This window comes from Phaeoacremonium minimum (assembly GCF_000392275.1).
Source record: "Phaeoacremonium minimum UCRPA7 unplaced genomic scaffold PA7_03_scaffold_20, whole genome shotgun sequence".
NCBI lineage: Eukaryota > Fungi > Ascomycota > Sordariomycetes > Togniniales > Togniniaceae > Phaeoacremonium > Phaeoacremonium minimum.
Window position 1 is genome coordinate 234,375 of NW_006920927.1, and position 22,361 is coordinate 256,735.

General features: G+C 48.2%; 4 protein-coding genes across 4 annotated transcripts; 2 read left to right on the forward strand and 2 right to left on the reverse strand.

The window, feature by feature from the left end:
* Nucleotides 1-819: 819 nt before the first annotated feature.
* On the forward strand, nucleotides 820-1,668 carry UCRPA7_291 (putative nad dependent epimerase dehydratase protein; the record flags this gene model as incomplete). Its single annotated transcript, XM_007912888.1, has 1 exon — nucleotides 820-1,668. The coding sequence occupies one exon, from the start codon at nucleotides 820-822 to the stop codon at nucleotides 1,666-1,668; it is 849 nt and encodes a 282-aa protein (XP_007911079.1).
* A 5,813-nt stretch (nucleotides 1,669-7,481) lies between these two features.
* UCRPA7_292 (putative aminopeptidase y protein) lies at nucleotides 7,482-9,050 on the reverse strand (the record flags this gene model as incomplete). Its single annotated transcript, XM_007912889.1, has 3 exons — nucleotides 7,482-7,824; nucleotides 7,875-8,897; nucleotides 8,950-9,050. The coding sequence occupies 3 exons, from the start codon at nucleotides 9,048-9,050 to the stop codon at nucleotides 7,482-7,484; spliced, it is 1,467 nt and encodes a 488-aa protein (XP_007911080.1).
* A 3,791-nt stretch (nucleotides 9,051-12,841) lies between these two features.
* On the forward strand, nucleotides 12,842-14,764 carry UCRPA7_293 (putative chloride channel protein; the record flags this gene model as incomplete). Its single annotated transcript, XM_007912890.1, has 2 exons — nucleotides 12,842-13,387; nucleotides 13,439-14,764. 2 exons carry the CDS (start codon nucleotides 12,842-12,844, stop codon nucleotides 14,762-14,764), a joined length of 1,872 nt encoding a protein of 623 aa, XP_007911081.1.
* Nucleotides 14,765-15,069: 305 nt separating this feature from the next.
* UCRPA7_294 (putative nadh-ubiquinone oxidoreductase b18 subunit protein) lies at nucleotides 15,070-15,510 on the reverse strand (the record flags this gene model as incomplete). The annotated part of the gene is made up of 3 exons (XM_007912891.1): nucleotides 15,070-15,174; nucleotides 15,295-15,419; nucleotides 15,477-15,510. The coding sequence occupies 3 exons, from the start codon at nucleotides 15,508-15,510 to the stop codon at nucleotides 15,070-15,072; spliced, it is 264 nt and encodes an 87-aa protein (XP_007911082.1).
* Between the last annotated feature and the right edge of the window lie 6,851 nt (nucleotides 15,511-22,361).

Below are 22,361 nucleotides of genomic sequence, written 5' to 3' on the forward strand. Positions count from 1 at the left end.
ACCCATCGAAATCTTGGGCCAAGATGCCGAGTCGGAAACCGATGTAGCTATCTCAGCTGGAAAATTACCAAATATCGCACGCGCTGTTGAAGAAGAATTGTTGGACCTGACTTCTAACCGAGCAACTTTCATGTATGGATGGCTCTCTGGTAATACAGTGGTCACCTCAAATAACAACCTTGCAAAGAGGATGGTAAGACTTATAGAAACAAAACGGGCTTCTGAGAAGGAAATCGGACCGAAGATTTGGGTCTTTTCTTTCAACAGAGCCTTGTCGACCAAGGGCAAGCCACATAACTTTGACATGACGACCTCCCGGCGCAAGAAGAAGGCAAAGAAAATAAACAGTGATAATATGACTGGTGGTGCCAGCACCAGATAAGACAACAATACACTATCATAAAAGTTCCTAGATGTTCATCATGTCGCACGTTACCTAGGGAGGTGCTGTACAGACTCTTGCGAGGGGTTGAAACGTGATTGGTGTATGAGACCCCTGCTGGCGGAAGTCCGCCCTCTAGCGACAGAGCTCCACAAAGCATTAATCATCTAGCATCCCAGTTGGATTGTCAACCCACGGTGTTACAAATATCTCGCTATCACAAACTCAAAGATCAAGCTCAGCCTCTCTCCACTGGGTGAGACGACAGTTCTCCTTGATTTCACACATCAAATTTCCAATTTGCCATTTTTTCATTCACAGCAATACAGTACTTTTAATATTTCTTCATCTTGAAATCAAGAATGTCATCTCCAACTGTGTTCATAGCCAGTGCAACTGGCACGCAGGGTTCTGCTGTTGCTCGTCAATTGAGAGGCATGGGTTGGGATGTCCATGCGACAACAAGACACCTTGACAGCGCTGCAGCCAAGTCATTGCAAGCCATTGGGGTGCAATTCAGTGTTGGTGACTGGGATAACGAGGAAACACTTAGAGAGCAAATCGAAGGTTGCTCAAAGCTCTTCCTGGTCATGTTTCCAACTCTCACAGATCTTAGACGTGAGGTCGAGCAGGCTAAGCACATCATTTCAATTGCGAAGGCCGCTGGGGTCAAACAAGTTCTATACACCAGTGCTTATGGAGTGCAAACTCCGGAGCGTAGCAAGCACTACAACCCCAACTCTCTTGTTACCGCCACTCTCGCTGCCAAAAAGGCCATAGAAGACGAGATACGCAACGCCAATTTCGAATATTGGACCATCATTCGTCCAGGCTGGTTCATGGCCAACTTCCTTGAACCGAAAGTCAAGATGTATGCTGGTCTCACTGAGACGAACACTTGGACCACTGGAATCCTGCCAGATTCGAGAATGCCTCTTATCGACCACGAAGATATCGCGAAATTCACGATCGCCGCATTCAAAGATCCAGTCAGGTTTAACGGCAGGGCATTCGAGATTGCAAGTGATATACGGTATCTAGGAGACGTTATAAAGTCGCTTGGAGATGCTTCGCACAGGCATATAAAGATCCATTTTCTCACTGACGGTGAGATAGACGCGCAAAAAAGCAATCCGCTCGTTTCCAGTACACTAGTCTTGCGCGACATGGCGCAGTTTGTGGACTTTGATGAAGTGAAGTCCTGGGGCATCCCAGTGACAACATGGGAGGATTTCTTGCGTCGTGAGAAAGAAGCAGTTGAGAAGACCTATCCATCACCTCCTTAATAGACGGAGTCTAAATGCCCACGATAGCGAATGTTCATTTCCTTTCTCAGTGCAGCTAATGAAGCACCTCCATAGGACTGTAGGGGGAGATCGCTTTAGTTCGCTGACTTAGTAGCAACAAGAAATACTATATATACCTACTTGTATCATCAAGAGAATCAAGGTTGGTGCACCAGTAACTCAACAAGTCATGTGGCACAAAAGGTGCGTGTTCGAGCCACAAAAAAGACAGAATTATGAAAGGAGAACGGAGATAATCAAACTCCATGCTCGTCTATGTTCTCGTTACACGAGAAACGCCGTAGGATGCGTCCGAGTCAAATTCGTCCAACAAACTAACCCACCTTCCCGCCAACGCTAGCCTCTCACCGTATTGATCGCGATGTAATTGGATGACGTGTTTTCAGACCACACATCACCCACCCGCTTGAAAACGTCAAATGCAACACTTTAGTGCGAACAATAAGCAAATAGAACTCTCACCAGCATGTGCACGGAGATTGCGGGCTCTTTTACTTCCCGGGCTCAGGCAGTTTCTGAATATATTAGAATGGGGTTGAAAAGGGCTCCAATGCATTTTGTATGTTTTCAAACTCACCACAGAAAACCCATTGCATATAGTCTGACGGCATCTTCTATTTTACAATGCCTTCAATTAGTGGTCAATCCATACTTGTCATTGGTGGTTCATCCGGGATAGGCGCGGCAGTGGCTAAGTTGGCTCTCGCAGAGGGTGTCCACATTACTATTGCGTCGTCAAATTCGACTCGTGTATCTAATGCTGTCAAGTCGCTCGAGGCTGCGAACCCGGAAGGATTCGTGAAAGGCTACACGTTCGACCTTCGCAGGCCGGATCTCGAAGCTGGTCTCGAGAAGCTCCTGTCTGACATAACTGGCACATCCAACGATCAGGCTACGAACGAGTCGCAGTTACTCGACCACATAATCTTTACCGCAGGGACCATGACAAACAAGCCACTTGCCGAGGTTGATACAGAGTACATCAGCGATATGGCGCTCAAAGGGATTGCGCCACTTTTATTAATAGCCAAGTTAGCGCCTCGCTTTATGAATCAATCACCAAAATCTTCTCTCATATTCACGGGAGGTCGTGTGGACGAGAAACCGGTACCGGATTACGTGGCAGGGTCCTTCTTTGCCGCAGGGTTGCACGGCCTTGTCCGGGGACTGGCTTTTGACAGAGCGCCTCAGCTCCGAGTAAACCTTGTAAGCCCAGGGGCCACGGACACAGAATTATGGGACCAGGATGGGAATCGGGCCGGGAGACGGGAATATGTCACGAACACTGCTCTATTGAAAAAGGTTGGGCTGCCAGAAGAGGTTGCAGAAGCATATATGTATTTGATGAAAGACAGCAACGCTACCGGAATTTGTGTCAGGTCCAGCGGCGGTGCACTCGTTCAATAAACAGTTTTGTTAGTTATCTCAGTCCTCAAAACACATCTTTATTGCTAAGATAAAGTTACAACGGCTTAATTCCTTTCCAATTAAAAAACCCCAAAAAAGTCTACAGTGCGAGCTAGTACACATTAATAGTTTGTTGCCTGACTCCCTTGATTTTGAGTAATAACATCTACTAACAAAGTTTATTACACATACTTATTAATAGTCTACTCGCTAAAATTTATTGGTTTTCAATAGACAGTAAGGCTCTTTGTGGGCTAGCCGTGGTGTGTCTCTGGTTGTTATCGAGCGTATTGATGTTGTAAGAGGAGACGGCATCCTTCAGGTAGCTCGCCATCCACTTTCATTGAGAGGACGATTTGCTATTTCCTTAAGCATTTCGGTTGTGCCCCTCCTCGGTTATGTAGCTAGAGCGAACCCATGAATAATATGGCATCTTTAGATTTTTGAGAACTCCCTTTGTAGAACATACCCCTGTCTGGGACATTATCTACGAGGTTACTTGAAAATGCATTGACACACTTGCATTACCTAACAAAAGGATTTGTTGAATTGTGAAGATTCATAGATGAGTAATATTGAACAAGCTTACACTTCATCAAATCTCATCGTTTAGTAATTTCTGTAGGCCAAAGGTCATCAAACTATATTAGCTAGAAAGGATTGAAGCGCTCCTATACTATACATGATTGATGATAATCTTAATACCACACAATACCTTATTATAGATGCTAGCTCCAAGAGGAGGCAAAATGAACCCACCCATTGCAATTATATTATTCAGCTTCAATACGATACTCCTAAGCTCAATCTACAAACAAAAAAAAAAAAAAACGGGCACCACTAAAACGCCAACACCACCACAATAAGAGCAACACGCTAACATCAATTTGTAAGAAATCAAAAGTACTACCTTGCTGCATGATCATTTGATGATCCCCAAGTCGTAACGTAATGATAGGAAGTATCCCTCGTCGCCTTGCTTCCAACAATGAGCTCACTCCATGTCCAGATTGAAACATTCATCAGTGAGCCTGTTTGTACATATTGGCCAGAGTGACTTATCGGCCATTCTACAGAAATTCCCATCCGCAATGTTGGCGTAATCTGGCCCAACAGATGTCTCACTCTTACACAAGTCGTAGGTTGAATGATCAGTGCTATTGTCGACAATTAAATGGCCGGTGTGTCTATCGGCAGGAACAAGCTGTGTGCTATTCAAAGTATTTTGTGTGCCATTGAGATAGGCTCTTTGTTGAAATCTCCTTCGGTGGGAAGTTTTTGGTCCTCTTTGAGGCGATGTGAGAGCAATTGAACGACAAGATTTATTGTTCAGGACCCAATACGTCACCACATTAGGGTCATCATTGGTGTACAATTTGAAAGGTGGCCCTTTATTGCAGTAGTAGTTTTCATCTTTGTCGCTCGGCACAACTCCTGCTTCTTGCGCTACGAACTCAGGAAAGTGAACTTGAAAGCCGGTTTGAGGTTGGTCCCCATTTGCATCGATCCATAAACAATTGGGCTTGTAGTTGCTCCCCTTAATGAATACGTTGGAAAAGTACCAAGAACCACCACATGTCTGGCCCCAATCCCCGACCCAGGCGTATTCATCTCCACTCGGCCAAGTAATTGAGACATAAGCAACACATATTGCATCGTTGTTGGCTGAGAAGAGTGCATATGCGGCTTGTTGAGCGCTGTCATCATTATGGTCGACTTTGATCTCGCCAACACTGCCATCACCGACCTTACCAGGATCGGCTTTCATTCCTAGAAACTCTCCAGCTCCGTTGTAGAGACGAACGTCAGAAAGATCACCGCCAGCATTACTGAGGCCACCGGTGACGTCGAGACCAACCGCTATCTTGAGTTTTGAGCCTGTAGGCTCCGGAGCAGCAAAATTGTCGATGCCGAATTGAATAATGCCTAGTGCCCCCGAAACGAGCCCATGACTTCAATAACGGCAAGTCCAGCCATTTCACTTTGAAAGTACTGGCTTTGTAGAGATTTGACACGCAAATAAAAAGACAGATACCTGTTTGACCCAGTTATGTTGGCAATTTACTCAGCCGACAGCGTAACATCCGACTTGGGCAACGCTTTATAGCCTTCAGGTTCAAGCCACGGCTTCTCCAGGAGGTTCCTTTGAAACCAACAACTATTCAAGTGGTAATTACAGAGAAGTGCTATCCACATAGTAGGACCGTATTCTCACTAATTTCAGGACCTGAGATGGCTGCATAACGGAGACCAAAATGCACCCAAATTCTGCGTCTTCTGGGCACTTCTAAGGTCTCTGCCACACAAAAGCTGTGAACAATGTTCGCATCTTCCAACAACAAAAGAATCTGCAACGGGTCAACGAGACTTGACCGATAGAGTAATCCAGTGGGGAGTGAGATCATTCTACCTGTTGGTTTCATCAGATTGTCACCGGGCGGTGTAGAGCCGCTTATTCCGGGCCACGATCTTGTCCAAATAGAAAGCAAGCATCCGTGCAGCCTATCAAGCTTAAACTAGCCGGAGATGCCCCAGGCACCAGGTCGGTGAAGATTGCTTATCATGGCGAGGCTTGGACTTTATACTGGAGTATGGCTTGACACCACGCGGCTAGGCATACAGTCTCAATGGCGGCGCAGGATGGTCAGGAGGGGTTCAACCTAAAGCCATGCTGTCCCGAGTGTAGGGTAACCAGTATATGCTTATCTTCAAATGAGAAGCAATAGCGCATGGAACACCAACTTGTCAATCCACGGGTCACAGTTTTGGCGACCCGACTTTAGGCGGTGGCATCCCCGAATAAGCCTGCCAAGGGCGCTATTAGTTACACAGTGGCTAATGAAACGAAGGTCAACAACATATTTCGATTGGCCTAGAATCTTTCAATCCACAAGTGTAGCATACGCGCGCGTGAGGGTATGATAGTGTTTAATCACTTTTATCTGAACCTTGCCGCAGAATAGTGCTTGGTGCTTTTCTCCCGTGCGCTCTTCACTTTGCAACTTACCTATTGCCCAATAGCTGCTGCTATTTCAAAACAACCCCTTACGCATTATAGTGCTATTGCTACTCAGTTACCTGTCCTCGTTCTTGCAAAGGCTATCCTCATAATGCATTCCATTCTCGTGATGGTCGCCCTTCTCTCGCGATTGTCATGGAAAACACGAGCGCAGGACTTGCCGAGTACTATTGTTGGCTGCGCTGAGGTTCAGTGCCCAACCAAGCCAGGCGTCACATCAGCGCAATGCATACTTGTTGACAAAACATTCACTACCATCGGGCTTGCAAGAATACCTGACACATCCTCATTTCTTGATGGGCTCTCTTGGGTCGAGGGTGTTGCTGTAGACGACACCAGCGAGGGACGTCAGTTTGACAAAAGCTTCTATCTTGGCACACCGCCGAATTTAGATCTCGATAAGATAGGGGGTTGCTCGCTGTTTTTTTACCGAAGTCAGCGACAACGTTGCTTTCGATGACGATGATACCTCAGAGGCACAGGGAACTTGTCAACAAGCTTTGTCTAAAAGCTGCGTCTCTGATCTTATTAAGCGCGCCTCGGACGTCAACGTTGAAGGGCTTTCTTCCGAAGATGCATGCGCGAAGCTTCAAAAGGAGTTTCAAAGCCATCTCGATGGATCTTGTTCCTCTTTTACGAACGGTGGCAACTGGAGTGGTGTTGTGTCAAGGCGTATGTATTGCAAGAAGTTGACGCTACAACATCAATACTGACAACGGCTTACATAGCACTAACCGGCTCGCAAGCTGCTGAGTCTATCTCTGCTCAGCAAAATGAGAGTTCCAACTGCTGGCCAATTTTTCCCAAAAATGACAATCTAGTGTTGGTATTATCTTCGAAGTCGATGGTAAGGCTATGTCTTTCAAACTAGGTGAGACCATTAATGTTAATTTTGCTTAGGGCAACACATCTGTCACCGCTCTCGAAAGGAACTTTTTCGCCATTACTCCGATTCTAACTCTTTTCTATCCTACAAACAGTAGTATAATCTCAGAGTCTGAAGCTCAGTTGACTTGTATGAAGACCATTGGCACGAGCGCAGCGGATAATTCCACCCAGAACTCGGATGACCAAAATGTGAACGGAGTGTCGGCCTTGCGTTCGGAAACTCGAGCTCTCACTTATCTCGCGATGGGACTAGTACTCTTATCGTGTATCTAGATTGAACTTCGAGAGAACTGAAGACTTATATTGTTGTTGCTGAGCATTCCAATGTTGAGTCTTTGCTTTTATTATTATGATAGGCGTTCGAGAAGGGCTATTCGACAGGGGCGCGGTGCCAAATGGGTGGTTCTGGTCTTCAAGCATCATAACATATCTTGAAGTATTTTTAGTTCTATTTTGCAGCCTCCATGTATCATTACCTTTAAATGACTTGATTCCCATTATGCGAGCAAGTCTTTTCAATCACGGCCTTCTCCGAAGCACGAGCCCACTTGCGAAATTGTTCGGTGATTTTAGCCCGGCCGCGCAAGTTGGGTGTAGTTGTGCTTCTTGCTGGAATTCCTTCCACAGAAAGTGCAAACTCAGCCGCCAACCTCCCGGCTGCTTTGGCATTAACTGTAAGCGCATCCCAATCAATGTTGTCGAGGGTATCGCAAGCCAAATGATAGCATGGGTCTTCGGGGGCACCAGCACCAGTAAAAAGACCAGATGAAGGAATGCCTAGTTCAAGGAACCCAACATAGTCTGAAGAAGAACCAAAACCGCTATAAGTAGTTAGCTTAAGTGTGTTGATGGTGTATGATGAGAAACTTACCCATAATATGCAGGCTTCCCCTGAGAGATGAGGTAATCGTATAAGCCAGTTGCACCTGGCCCGCTGTTGTCCGCCTGGTATATAGCATAAACAGGATAAGGAGATCCGATCATGTCGTAATTAAAGTAATACTTTATAGCATCTGCTTCTGATTCGGTCAACTTCGAGGTGTAATAAAGGGATCCGATGAGACCACTCTCTTCGGCTCCCCACCATGCAAAGCGGATCTTATTAGGAAACCCTTTGTATTTTTTCACGGATCCCATGATCTCAAGCAGTGCTGTAGTTCCACTTCCATCATCATTTACACCAGGGCCGGCTTGAACACTGTCCAGATGAGCGCCCAGCATGATCACGCTGTTGGGGTCGCCCTCTTTCGTCTCAGAAATGACGTTCCAAGTCTCACGTTCCTCAAAGATTGAGTCAACAAGTAGGTTGACCACCAAATCTTCGCCTGCTGCAAGGCGCGCTTTCCAAGCAGTGCCTACTTCCAGAGGGACTACTCCAACGGGGATTAGGAGTCCTATATTCTCAGCACTGAGAGTTGCAGATCCAATGCTAGTACCAGGTGTCTGATTATATAGTATGACACCCAAAGCACCATGTGCCTTTGCCAGCTTGAGCTTATCGGAAATTGCGCATATTCCGCGTTTGACAAGAGCCAGTTTTCCGGTTGCGTCAATGCCGGTCCACTGATCTTCAAAGCAGCCGGATCCCCGCTCATCATCCACCGGTGTGTCGATGAGCGATGCTGTAATGCCATCTGGAACGGGGGTCGCATGGTTATAGAGTAGAGTGATCACATAAACACTTTCGCCTTCGGGACCGGTCACGCTAATCTTACGAGTTTGCTCGAAGGTGTGGTTGAATGGTTGGATCCAGGTGTCCATCTCCTTGGCAAATCGTGTTTGGGCACGTTCCAAAACGTAGTCAAGCGAAGCCTTGTAACCAGGAAGACCGAACGCGCGATTTCCTCCATTGTCACGGGCAATTTTGTTTAGGTTCCATAGGTTTCGCTGCAGCCTTTTTTCTTCTTCTCAGTACTGCACCGGGGACATTCTATAAGATAACTCACTCATTGGTCTTAATGTCCGCCTCGACCTTGTCGGGCGTGATCGGGTCGGTGGCAAGAGCTCTGGCTGCTAAACAGGCGCCAATGGCAATTGTCGCCTTCATGTTGCCGGATTTCCTCTGTCCACAGTGAAGGATGGAAGACACCAGAGGTTTAGAACCAAGGGAGCCTCAATTCCTGTAGCGGCCCCCTCCCACATTTATACATAATCGCACCATCTGCAATGACGCGCGAGAGCCTCGGTGTGTTTTCGAACTCCGGAGGAATTTGCAGATAAGATTAATGATTGTACCGTGGCTAGCACGGCGCAGTGCAACAATATCATGGCACCCCTGGAGCTTAGCTGGCCAAGAGGGCTATTCTAGATACAACCGGTCATTTAAACCGGTCTTGGCCTCAACCAACGGGCGCTGGATCCTCGAAAGTAGCTTTAATTGGCAGGTGCCAAGGAATGCACAATCAACCCCTCGCGATATTTGCACGATTCGCCATCGATCGCGATGCAGTGAGTCGTAGTCACTGGCAGACCACGCCTTCTTGCTTGTCATCATATTCCCAGCCCCCGACCGGACGGGAAGCTGCTTGTCAAGCATCAGTTCTCGGCTTTCTTATACCTTCCCTTTCAGTTGAAACTCAGTCGAGGCTTCTCAATAGTTTGTATTTTACCTGGAAGCTCATCTAGGTCTGAGGTCTTGGCTTGCCACGCTGCCTAGCCACAAAGGACAGTTGATGAATGAGCCACAACTTTCTTTGGAATCATGTGCTCGTCAGGCAATGGCACCAGTGCCCATTCAGTGCGCATCCAGGTAGTGTAGATGACTAGGTCTCTGCGAGTTCATTCAAACAAGGTCAATTCTTTCATGACAACGACAAGAGTGGCTTCAAAATTTTCTATATGGTTGGGTCAAGCCAGGTGGATGCGGGTAGTAAAAGTTGACGATCGTCTGAACGAAGGGGGATTACAAAGAGATAAGAAGACACAGATAAAGCATTGTGTATTTCAGGAGTTCACTAAGCAACATTGTCCAATGGCCGAGTGATTGCATTCGTTGATGGGATGCGAACAATTCCAAGGAAGGCCCGCGGGACCTTCTTGTGAACAATGAGCAGCTCGTGCTTGCAGAGTAGAGTCTAATGACGTTCAAATAGACTTCAACGTCGAGCCTCATGTAGTATCCTGTGTAGTGCCGACAACATGAGGCTCTTTACCGGGCTGCGTATTGCGGCGGCCGCCAGTTCCGATGTGCAGGCGCTTGACCAGGAATGCCATCGGAATGCACTAAGCTTCAGGTTTTGCATTGATGAAGCACCAGCAACTCGACACATACAGGGGTCTCAAGAATGCGAAGTATGCATAGTATAGATCCTGACACATCAAGGTGCCTGGGGAAAACTTCTCAGTTCCAAAAATATCGCCAGAGATGTGTCCACAATATACATCAACCAGCAGAGTTTCACTAGATTACAAGCAGATAGCAAGAAGAAAGAGCCATGAAACGTGTAGATTATTCTCTCATTTAATTATGCTACTCCAAACAGCTCGGAAGGAGTTACAGTGAAGTTTATTAATGGGGAAACGAACTGATTATAAGGCAATGTGGTATAACCCGTGTAGTTCCACCATGTTCCCCTACAAAGATCAGTTGGTTTCATTCTGCAGCTAGTTGATTCATTTCAGAGGGCTTACACTTGAACAGGGTCTGCAAATTCGTAGCTGACAGCGAGGTGTGCTCCAGTGCCTGTGGTATTCACGGGTTGTAATTTGGCCGCTACTCGACGACTTGTATCGCCTTCGTCAAGAACTTCGCATTGGTCAAAAGGAGCCCCTTCAACGCCGCCACTGCAATATGCCAGGAAGGCGGGAACTCCTGCACCTCTCGCTGGACCTGTAATGTTGAAATCTGCCTAGAATGTTAGGGGACTCCATCATGGGATAGTAGGCAATGCACAACGCACCATAATAGCACCCTGATCTCGCGCATCCACCACTCCAATTGAGACCTTGCCATGTGTAATTTAGCTCAGCTGCGTTGAAATGCGCCACATTAAACTTCATGGCGGAAGCGGCCGTTGCAAGGGCGGCGGCCGAGATGGCCGGTAGGGCGGCAGCGCGCATTTTCGGGCTTGGCACTTAGGGACGGCGGCGGGAGGGCGTAAGACAGGGAATCCAAGAAAGCGGAGGCTGGACGGCTTCGGTGCTCGACGATGCAAAGAAGTAACATGCACCGCATCAATTGCGAAAAGCAATCAATAAGTACCGGTGGCACATCATAGAATGTCTTTTGCGCGACCGTTGCATCCCTTTCCCGGAGCCTTGGCGGGCGGGTCTCAGGAATACGACCTGGAGATCGCAATCTCGCTGGCAAAGGGAGACAATGCCATTGAGATCCTGTGGGATTATCCGAGTCCTCGCAACGAAACAGCCGGCTGTTGAAGTACCCCTAAATTACCACTGTCTGCTATGCAGCAGGCGTCGATACGAGAAGCTCGGTGCTCAGCGGCTGTTCATACCTCCACCTTGGAAGCAGGAGAGCCTACCAGAGGCAATGCTTGATTGCAAGTAGTTATTTCTATCCACTGCCGGATGCGAAACTCCTCAACGGCAGCCCACAATTTCTCAGCACGCACCTGTTTCAGGTCACCTCAATTGTGGACAATAGCTAGGTAAATTCCTCCTTGAACAAAATATCATTACGACGCGGCGCGTCCTGTTCAATTGTCCTGGAGTACACAAGCGAAGGTGTTTCATACCCGCCTATGAAGATATCCAGTTACCTTAAAATTAATAAGAGAGTAGTTATTCTGCAATCACTCAGAACTCGCCAGATGGCCGTCCGTGATTTTTCGTAGATAATATTTGTGGCCTTTTAGACGCGGGGACATTTGATGTCTTCAACTTTTGCCCGCATGTCAAAACGCTCTTCAAATGAACCAATACTGTCAACCGTCTTCGATGAGACTATTCATGGGTATCGAATTCGTGAAGGCGAGTTATGTCTGGCCAAGATAGTTGATTTACCTCTGCCGGTCCCACGATCGGGTAGATGTAAGATATCGACACCTGGACACTTAACAAATAACGGAAATCCCTGGGCTACCGCTTCAAGCGCATGAGCGCCATGCTATTGGCTCCGTGGACCCGCGCCCACCTACCTAGGTGACGCCCCGAAGACCAAGGTGCCTTAGCGTTATCTTCAATGCCTTATCTTTGAGATCTTGCATCAGTGATGTCAGGCTTGTGGCTGGGGGAGATAAGCCAGTGACAACCCAGGACCAAAAGGAGAAGAGTTGCAAAGGCCGCGCGGGGAAAGCTTCACAATGATCCGTTCGAAGGAGCATGCGCAAACTTGTTGCTCTGCCATAGCCCCGTGGTGACGCCTTTGTCAAGGCCGGCACAAGCGTGTACTCTCCCCCAATGGCTGCTCATGAGTCTCCGAATGAATCGTCCCGCCTTCTCAATTCAGGCCGGCGACCGTCAGCTCCCTCTCGCCATGACGAAGTGCACAACTCGCAGTATGACGGTGACGTCGAGTCGCTATATTCATCAATCATATCGAAGGACGAGCGTGCTCTGCATGGCACTTCCGTTGGCGAGCGTCTACCTTACAATGACTACACGACCATTGACTGGCTACATGATTTAGTCAAAGATTCAGTGCGATACCGAAGACTTCATTCACGCCATGACTGGCGGGGTCGAATTGCGTCATGGTGGGATCTGGCCCAAGGATGGGTTGCTGCAACTCTCATCGGTCTGATCACTGCTCTCGTTGCGTTTGTGGTGGATGTAAGCGTTGCAACAGTGGCAGATTGGAAAGAAGGATGGTGCAGTCGCGGCTGGTGGCTTGACAGGAATCGATGCTGTGAATCGTTCACCGGCCACTCGACAGAGCACATGTTCGAACCCAATGGCATCGATACTTGCCACGCATGGAAGCCATGGGAAACATCATACGGTGGATCTTATGGCATCTATGTAGCTTTTGCATTGGCATATGGCATTCTTGCGGGAAGCGTGACGCTACTCACTCGCTCGAATCTACCCGCTGTTGACAACCTCGACTTGAAGAGCAACGGTGAGCCAGAACAAGAACAATACACTGAGACCTCGACTGGCAAGATGATGTACATGGCTGCTGGTAGTGGCATACCGGAGATCAAAACGATCTTGTCCGGTTTCGTGATACCGCACTTCCTCGATCTGAAGGTCCTTGTTGTCAAGGCCGTTGGTGCAACCTTCGCGGTTGCTACTGGCATGTGTCTCGGGAAAGAGGGCCCCTTCGTGCACATTTCGACATGTGTGGGGCATCTTGTGGCAGTCTGGTTCCCCAAGTACAAGAACAACGAGCGAAAGATGAGAGAGATGCTGAGCGTGGCGTGCTCTTCAGGCTTATCAGTCGCCTTTGGAGCTCCCATTGGCGGAGTGCTCTTCAGTTATGAAGTAAGTTTACCAGCTCACTTTGCTCTGGGTATCTCCTTAACGATAGCCTAGGAGATAAGCACATACTTTCCTCGTCGCGTCATGTGGAAGTCATTCCTGTGCTCCTTGGTAGCCGCTGCTACTCTCAAAGAGCTCAATCCCACCGGAACAGGCAAGCTAGTCCTCTTCGAAACCAACTATGGGATCGACTACGACTTTGTCCACTATATTGTTTTCATACTTCTTGGTGTATGTGGCGGAGTCTTTGGCGGCGTGTTCTGCCAGGCAAATTTTCGATGGTCCAAGTTCTTTCGTAAATTTTCCGTCATCAAAACCAATCCGGTCCTGGAGGTCTTCCTTGTCGTGCTTGTAACAGCGCTCCTGCAATATCCGAATCGGTTGATACGACCTACAGGAGACATCGTCATGTCCGAGTTATTAGTGGATTGTAACGATCCTGGTGATGACTCATACGTGTGCCAGCAAGAGAATATGGAGGACAAGAGGAGATATTATGCGTGGTTGATCACCGGGACACTGACCAAACTTCTACTCACGATCATCACCTTTGGGTGCAAAGTCCCGTCAGGAATCATCATACCAGCTCTCGATGCAGGCGCTTTGTTCGGACGAATGATCGGTCAGCTTGTGCCCAATATCTCGCCAGGCATATTTGCGATGGTAGGCTCGGCAGCGTTTCTCGCCGGCGTGTCTCGCATGACCGTGAGCCTGGCAGTGATCATGTTCGAGCTGACCGGCGAAGTCAACTTTATCCCTCCGTTTATGATAGCCATTCTGACGTCGAAGTGGGTTGCTGATGCCATCAGTTCCGAGTCTGTTTACGATTTGTCCCAGCACTTGTTGGGGCACCCATTCCTCGATGCCGAACATGCATTGTCTTGTGTCCGAGCATCACGAACAGGCGGTAGCACCGGGACCGTAGAAGAGCTTATACCCCCCTCAAATACCATGTCTGAAATTACCCTCCATACGGGGCCGAACTTCCGCGTGAAGCGGGAAACACTGCAGCAGAAGTTGATCCAGTTGAAAGCTCGCGGGCTCATGGATGCAGGACTTGTGCTTGTTAATGATCATGGCATTTGCCATGGCTATCTTCCGGAGGCGGAGTTGGAGTTCGCTCTGGAAACGGTGGACCAAATCGAGACGACTGACGGCAACGAAGCTGAGGTTGATCTCTTTGAGGGTGTATTTGCCGACTTCATAGACCGAAGTCCCCTCACGCTCTCTGCGAAAGCTCCTATAGAATATGCGGTCGAGATGTTTGGAAAGCTCGGTCTTCGGTATCTTATCATAACTGAAGAGGAGACTGCTGAGGTTCTGGGTGTCGTTATCAAGAAACGGTTAGTGAACTACTTGGATGGGCTAAGGGCCCTATGAGGCCCCCATTCGGGAGTGGAATGTCGTGCAGGGCACGCATCAATGTAATTTGCGAATGATCCAAAGGCTCTTAAAGACCAAAGACATGCCACCCAGATGCTGTTTATCCCGTTACCCTCTATCGTCAAGCATGTCGATCGCGTGCAGTTGCCTTTGGCACAGATGTACCCTCCTAGGGGAGACCTAGAGCGTAGATCGCGTCGAAATTGGTCTATTTGACTGATTGTATCGCCCCTATCGTCCAAAGTCCTACAGAGCATATATACACGAGTAGCACCAAGAGCTGCTCCCCAGGCTTGAACGCCTTAATTGCTCCTTGCGCCACCCTTCGCCTCTCTAAGCTCGTTCATTTTTGCTACTCGCTTCTTAAATTCGTCGTATTGGCATTTCTCGTATGTGTGTCTTTCGTTCTGTTCAAAGAAGGGTGTCAGCACGAAGGTCTCTTCACTCATAGGGAAACCACCGGTCATCCTTGACATCAATTCGTGAACATCCACCCCAGTCACAGCGCAGTTATTAGTTGAACCTACCTCGCATTTCCACGGAAGGTAGTAGGTCTCGAAACGACACCGGTTCAGAGGGATCAGGAGGTGTGCGCAGTTGTCTCGGTAGGCCAGCGGTAGCTTCGCGGCACTCATCTCCTCGCGGGTCGCGGCTGTAAGAATTGTCAGTTGAAAGTCTCGAGATCTGGGGTTAATTGGTGAGAACTAACGCCGCGGTGTCTCAACTGAGCTTCCGAGCGCCATTCTGGGGGTAATTGGGCAGCTGGCAGGTGATTAATGTGTCTTTGAAGGTGCGGATTGCAGTACTGTCGGGAGTGATGCTCCAAAGCAACCGACTTTCCGGTAGCCGCGATTGCTCCAACGCACGTGCCTGTGCACGTGATGTTTTTCAAAGCTTATCAGGTGCCACGGCTCAAGATGAAGAGAGTACCTCCAGCTGGGCATCTTTAAACCAGCCCATTGATGACATTCGTATAGGTAAGCTAAGTGGCATTCAAATGCTCTAAGAGTGATCAGCTATTCAGGATCCATCGCATTCCATCTCGCCACCTTTTCAATCTGTTTTCTCCTGGGCTGTCTGCGATCGGAAAAGGCATTGGCTGAAAGGGATAAAGCGTCTATCTGAATCTTTCCACCTCTGCCTATCGTCCTACTGCCCGGATTTGCAAAGAGGAGTGTGCTTGCCTGTCTGCCTACCTTGGTTATATTGACATCAATTTTGCCGACCTGTAGCAAGGGCTGTCCGGCTTAATGCTAGATACTCAATTGAGATCCGCCGATAAGGCGTACCTAGGTGACGTGCTCCAAGCGCTCCTGCCCTCCCTGGATGTGCAATATCGTCTCTAGTCCGCCGCTCCATTCTCCAATTGGTGCCACTCGTTTCCTTCGTCGAGCTCCATCCTTGGCCGTGATGTTCTCCGCGCCATGTTTTCCACTGCCAACTACTTGCGTTGCTGGACATTCGAGGTAGTGTACCTAGTAGTACTCTTTGACTTAGCAACCACTGCACAAGCCGAAGCACCTCCCGCCTCAACGCCCTTTTCTTATAGAGGGCCGTCGACGGTGGTCTCCATTGACAACTACTATGCAACTATTTCCCTCACCGGCAGTAAATATTGCCCAAGGTTTCTCCTTTGTTCTTTCCTGCATTACATCTATCATAGTCCAGGCATGTAATCCCTCCTCGGGCCTCTCAAGATGAATACTTCACTCTTAAGGCACCTTGTCTGCTTGTGTTATTCTCTGCATGCTGTCAATGGCGCGACCAACTGGCGTCTCTCTGCCTTGCCACCACCTTTGCGTCGACAGCTGGCATATTCTGCGAAAGCTGGCAGGGCAACTTTCGAGCAGTATATCGACCACTCTAATCACAGTGCCGGAACTTTTTCACAGCATTACATATGGAACAGCACGTTCTGGGGAGGACCGGAATCGCCGGTGAGCGCAGTCTATATCGGAAATCATGTGATATGAATAATTGACACCTGTTAGATCGTATTGTATACACCAGGTGAAACATCATTGGATGGATATGAGGGATATGTGACTGAGGAAGCGATCAGCGGCATGGAGGCACAAGCCGTCAATGGTGCTGCCATTGTCATTGAGCGTGAGACAGAACGCATTGCTATATAGCCTGGTAGGCGAAACTTACCTTCATCATAGACCGATACTTCGGAGAGTCGTCGCCGTTCAAAGTGCAGGACACTGAGGCTCTCCAATACCTGACGCTGCAGAACTCTATTGCCGACCTTGTGCACTTTGCGCGCACTGTGAAACTTCCATTCGACGCTGGTAATTCCACGAACGCTCCCGATGTGGTAAGCTCCTCAACAGGCAGACCTGTCGCCATAATTAACCAAGAGTCATAGCCATGGGTACTAGTAGGAGGTAGCTACGCAGGAGCATTGTCGGCATGGGTTGAGCATTTGTCTCCAGGCACATTCTGGGCCTATCACGCTAGCAGTGCTCCGGTTGAGGCCATCTTTGATTACCACAATTACTATCAACCGATAGTTGAAGGAATGCCCAAGAAATGTAGCGTTGGATTGAGTCGAATTGTTCATTATGTCGACAAGACCTTGCAATATGGTAGTGATGAAGAAATCACGAGACTGAAGGATCAGTTTGGCTTGAAGGAGTTGAAGCATCATGATGACTTCGCTTCGTGAGTACCCCCATCTCCAATACGGTGCTCGATGTTGATCGCTTAGTAGAGCTATATCTTCACCCCTCGGTCTTTGGCAGATGATAGGTGTGAATACCGAGCATAGTAAGTTCTATGACATGTGCGACGTCATTCAAGGAGTGAACTTTACCCGCAATGCTCCGTATCCCTACTCTGGCGGTATAAAGGCGGACGACATCGCTGTAACAGCATTTGCCAACTGGTTCAAAAACGAATTCCTTCCTCGTTGTATGTCGCGACCTCCATCATTGCGTCCGTCATCATTAATCACTCCTGTAGATTGCCAAAAGTATTGGTACAGCGATTGGAACGACACACTGTCTGTGGCATGCTTCGATTCCTACAATAAGACCAGCCCGATAATGACAGACTGGTCTGCCGACAATCCATTTCGTCCATGGATGTGGTTTCTCTGCAATGAACCCTTGTGTTATTGGCAGAGCTCGAATCCCAGGGGGCGCCCTACGATCCTGTCCCGGCTCATAACCGCAGACTATTTTCAACGACAATGCAGCCTTTTCTTCCCACAGAAGGGCAAATATACCTTCGGGTCAGCAAGAGGCAAGACTGTTGAAGATGTAAATGCTCAAACAAAGGGCTGGTTTCTGACCGACACGAAACGCCTGTTATGGGTCAATGGGTAAGCTCTTCCCTCGATATCTAGCAAGTCATAGAGCTAAAGAAACAAAGTGAGTTTGACCCATGGCGGGCAGCCTCGGTCTCTAGCGTGTTTCGGCCAGGTGGGCCGCTGGAGTCTTGTCAGCAAGCACCTGTCTTCCTCATAAAGAACGTCACCCACTGTCAGGATCTGCTAGCTGACTTCGGTGCAGTGAACGAGGACGTGAGATTTGTGCAGAACGCAGTAGTGGCGCAAATAAGGGCCTGGGTCGATGAATTCTATGATATTAGGAGAGCTGCCGCTCGTCGGGATATAGGGTTTTCTGATGGAACGAAATCCCCAAACAGTTGACAGCAACTTGATCAGGAGGATTGTCGTGAAGATGTCAGGAGCGACTAATTACTCAGCTTGCAATCCGGTCGAGCAGGGATGACATATCCGACGTTATCGTGTATACCACTTATAATCTGGAGCTTTATACCTCTCTTTACTGTCATTCTGAACCTCTTGGGGTAAACTTCGTCTAAAGCGCTTGTGAGATCAGCTCGGTCATCATGAATGCGAAACCATTGGCTTCCGCTCGGCCACGGCCAGGATTGCGGCGCATCTGTGTTGATAAACGCCAGTACTTCTTGTCTAAAGTGAGCAAGCAATAGGAGCAGATCGACTAGGACAGGGCAGGCTGACGATGTCAATATAAATCCCTGTGAAAGCTAATGTCCTTAGCCAATGCAACGTTCAAGATGATGTATCTATCGAACCAGGCAGAGGGGAAGACTGGAAGCGAGCCAGTGCATGCATCGGAGATTTTATTATCATTTCTATATAGGGAACAGACTTCTATATCCGGACCCTGCAGCTGCATTTTCAGATCGCCGCGGCCAGGTTGGCGTTGACTTCTAAGTGCAGTGGCTCGAGTTGAATCGTTCCACCAACAATCGCTCTATGGAGCAAAATGGGAATATATCGGTCAACAAGGTCTCTGAATTGAAGCCCGCGAGATCCGGCTCAAGTTGATTCGTGCACCGGCCGTGCTATGTAAGCTAATTATCATTTTAGAGCTCAGAGAATATGTTTTACTCGCAGGCTTCCCTAGAGCCCAAGGCTGCCATGAACATAGCTTCGTATTGTTGAAATCATATCAATCAAGTCCGTCCTAAAGGTGTTCGGCTCACAAACGTGTCAGGTCAGGCCTGCCAGTGCCTCTTGAGGTGGGCGACGCGGGATGGAAAGTTCCAACCAATGTTCTTCGCAAAATTAGCCGCTGATGCTATTTTTGCCCACATCGGCTCCGGCAGATTTGCATGCTGCACGTTCGGTCGCTTCGAGGCAAAATACAACTAGCGACTTCCCAAGATGAACCTTTTGCGGGTTGATCTGAACATTGAAGGGCATTCGTCGGTCTTGCTAATTGTCTCTTCTTGTATCCAGAGCGGCAGAGGGGGACCTATGTCCCGGATAGGTGCACACCTGGATCTTGCCGATCAAGATCTCCGTTCACCTGGGTCTGGTCCATCTAACCAGATTTTGCTCCCCTCTCCAGTCTCCTTGAAACGCGCTGAGAATCCTTCTGTTCTTTTTCAAGCATATTAAAACTATCAGGCCGCCCCGCGAGTTCTAGCAGACAAGCATTCGCTTGATCGGATCGTTCGCATGGATGTGATAGGCTGCATCGCCTGTAATGGGCTAGCTCGCGGCGTTGCAGTGCGCTCTACGAACAAAACCTTCTAGATCGCAGCCAGACGTAAAGGACCAAAAATAACGTCATGCTAACCCAATCCACCCCCACGAACACCATTTCCGACGGAGGTCTTCGACATGGTATAGAACTTCAGCAACCTTGTTCCCTGGAGGGGTGTTGAGATATGATGCTCAGCCCCTGGTACATGTACATGTTCAGTATAGAACTAAGTATGGCACTTCTTCTACCCCAAATTACCCCACCGCGGCGTCTTCTCACCGTAGGTACATACACCTGTCTTGGGAACTCCCCTGGCTGTCCTTGTAGAATTATTCATAGCATGCAATACAAAAGCCTTCCTTCAAGAAGTTAAGAAAGATGCTGCCACCGGTCAGGTATCACAGATACTCACAGTATGGTATCATCTTGCATCTACTTATGACTTTGCAAGTCTTGGTGCGTCAAAGAAAAGCGAATTATCTGGGACGTATTTTAAAGCAGGATACTGGAAGGAATGCCGAAGATTCTATCGAGCCGCTTCGCAAGGCAATCTACTGGCCCGCTTGACATATATTAAAGTCGACTATGATTTTCTAGGGCATGGCCGCTTATGCACTTGAGTGTGCCGTGTCTGCAAATATCTACCCTGGGCGTCCCTGCTTCCTTTGGCTCTTTGGATTCTTGTAGTTGATTGCTTGGCATCAGCCTCTTCTTTCGCAATGAAGCATTTCCATGGATATCAACACCCCTGCATGAATTCATGTCGATAAGTTAGCCTCCACTCGGCTGCCTCTCCCGCCTCCCATTCTCCGCATTGCCATCTACTGCATCCTGGATAGCTTTGTTAGAACCTGGTAGACATCGTTCGGTTCTTCGCTCGCATGTGTCTATTTACAGATTTCATCCCTACCGATGGCGCGGCATGCATGATAAAGTGGTTTAGTTCTCGGAGCTTTAGCTATAGCTTTGTTGCTGATGCTCGGTATTGTCCAGACAATATGTAACCTACAGCTTGATCGTATGGTGTCGTTCGAGATTCCCTGGATGGTGGCTTCGTTCAATTTATTTGACTCTATTTTCTCCATCTCCAAATAAGGTATCAGCCTCAAGTGGATCAAATAGTGGTACCCTTACAACGTTCTCCTGTTGACTCGTGAAATATAAGACCAGAATGTCTTCCTTGATATTTGCTACTGATTGTTTCATCTGTCGCTTAGCAAAATCATCAAATTCATTCCTTCCTTTTTTCTTCTCTTTCCTATCTCTTTCCTTCGTTCTGTGAATTTTCATAGACATAGATCTCGTTCCGTTCCTATCGATCAGTCTGGCATGTCTTGACCTGGATCCTCACTCCTTTCTCCTACTCTGCACTCCGCTTGTACTTTCCTGTCGCTCACGGCGGTGCAACTCGAGCCTTTATTCTTTAGGTACGTTATCCATGAGGCTTTGATGAGTACCAGTATCAGCACTGATGCCATGCCAGAATTACTCCAAATTTTCTACTTCACCATCTCTGATAGCGATCTTGCAATTTCAAGATACCATGGCAGCAATGAATCATAACAATGTCTTCGAAAGCGGCAGTCAAATCACTTTACCAGTTCCTGACATCGAGAGTCTCTCTGATTCCGATGGTTCATCAGTTTGGTCTAAAACGCCTGACCTAAGCCTCGCGCGGCCTTCTCGTGCATTCTTTTCTTCGTTAAGACAGAGCTTCAGACAAAGCCAATTTTATTCTCCTCGCACATTGGAAGAAGGACGATGTCCGACAGCACAAGCCTCATCGGAAACTCTTGTGGAGAAGTCGACCTTTCACGAGAAACCTCTTCCCGCTGTCCCCGAGAGGAACCCACTTCGTGATATCGAACTGGGACCTATCCCACAGAAGAAGGGATTTCGACTCTACCGGTATCTCCGCTGGAACTTTGGTTCTGTGTATAAACGCATTTTCACGTTGGCATTCATTGGCAACATGAGTGCTCTTGCCGTTCTTATTGCCCAGTCCAGCTTCGGCGGCCCTCGTCTCACTTACAATGGCGCGTCTATTGCCGTTGCTTCCAATCTCTTACTAGCCATGCTTGTTCGCAACGAACACGTGGTAAACACTATGTTTGTTGTCTTCGGAACTTGGCCTAAAAGGCTTCCTCTTTTTTGGCGGCATCTTTTCGCTAAGGTTTATTCATATGGAGGCATTCACAGTGGCTGCAGCGTCGCAGCGACTTTCTGGTACATTGCTTTTCTTGTCCTTCTCAGCAAAGACTACCTGAGCTCCGAACTTTCCATGCTTCAGGGCTACATCCTTCTTGTCAGCTATTCCATCATTGCTTTACTCGTTTTCATCATTATTTTCGCGCATCCGGCCCTACGCGTACGAATGCATAATTGGTTTGAGGGTATCCACCGGTACATGGGCTGGTCTGTTGTCATTCTCTTTTGGGCGCAAGTACTGCTTATGGTAGGCGAGACTTCGACAGAAACACATACTACTTATGGCAAGGCGCTGGTTGTGTCTCCCGTCTTTTGGATACTGGTTTGCATCACTTTATTGGTCATCTACCCCTGGATCCGGCTTCACGTTCGCGATGTCGAAGTTGAGAAACTGTCTC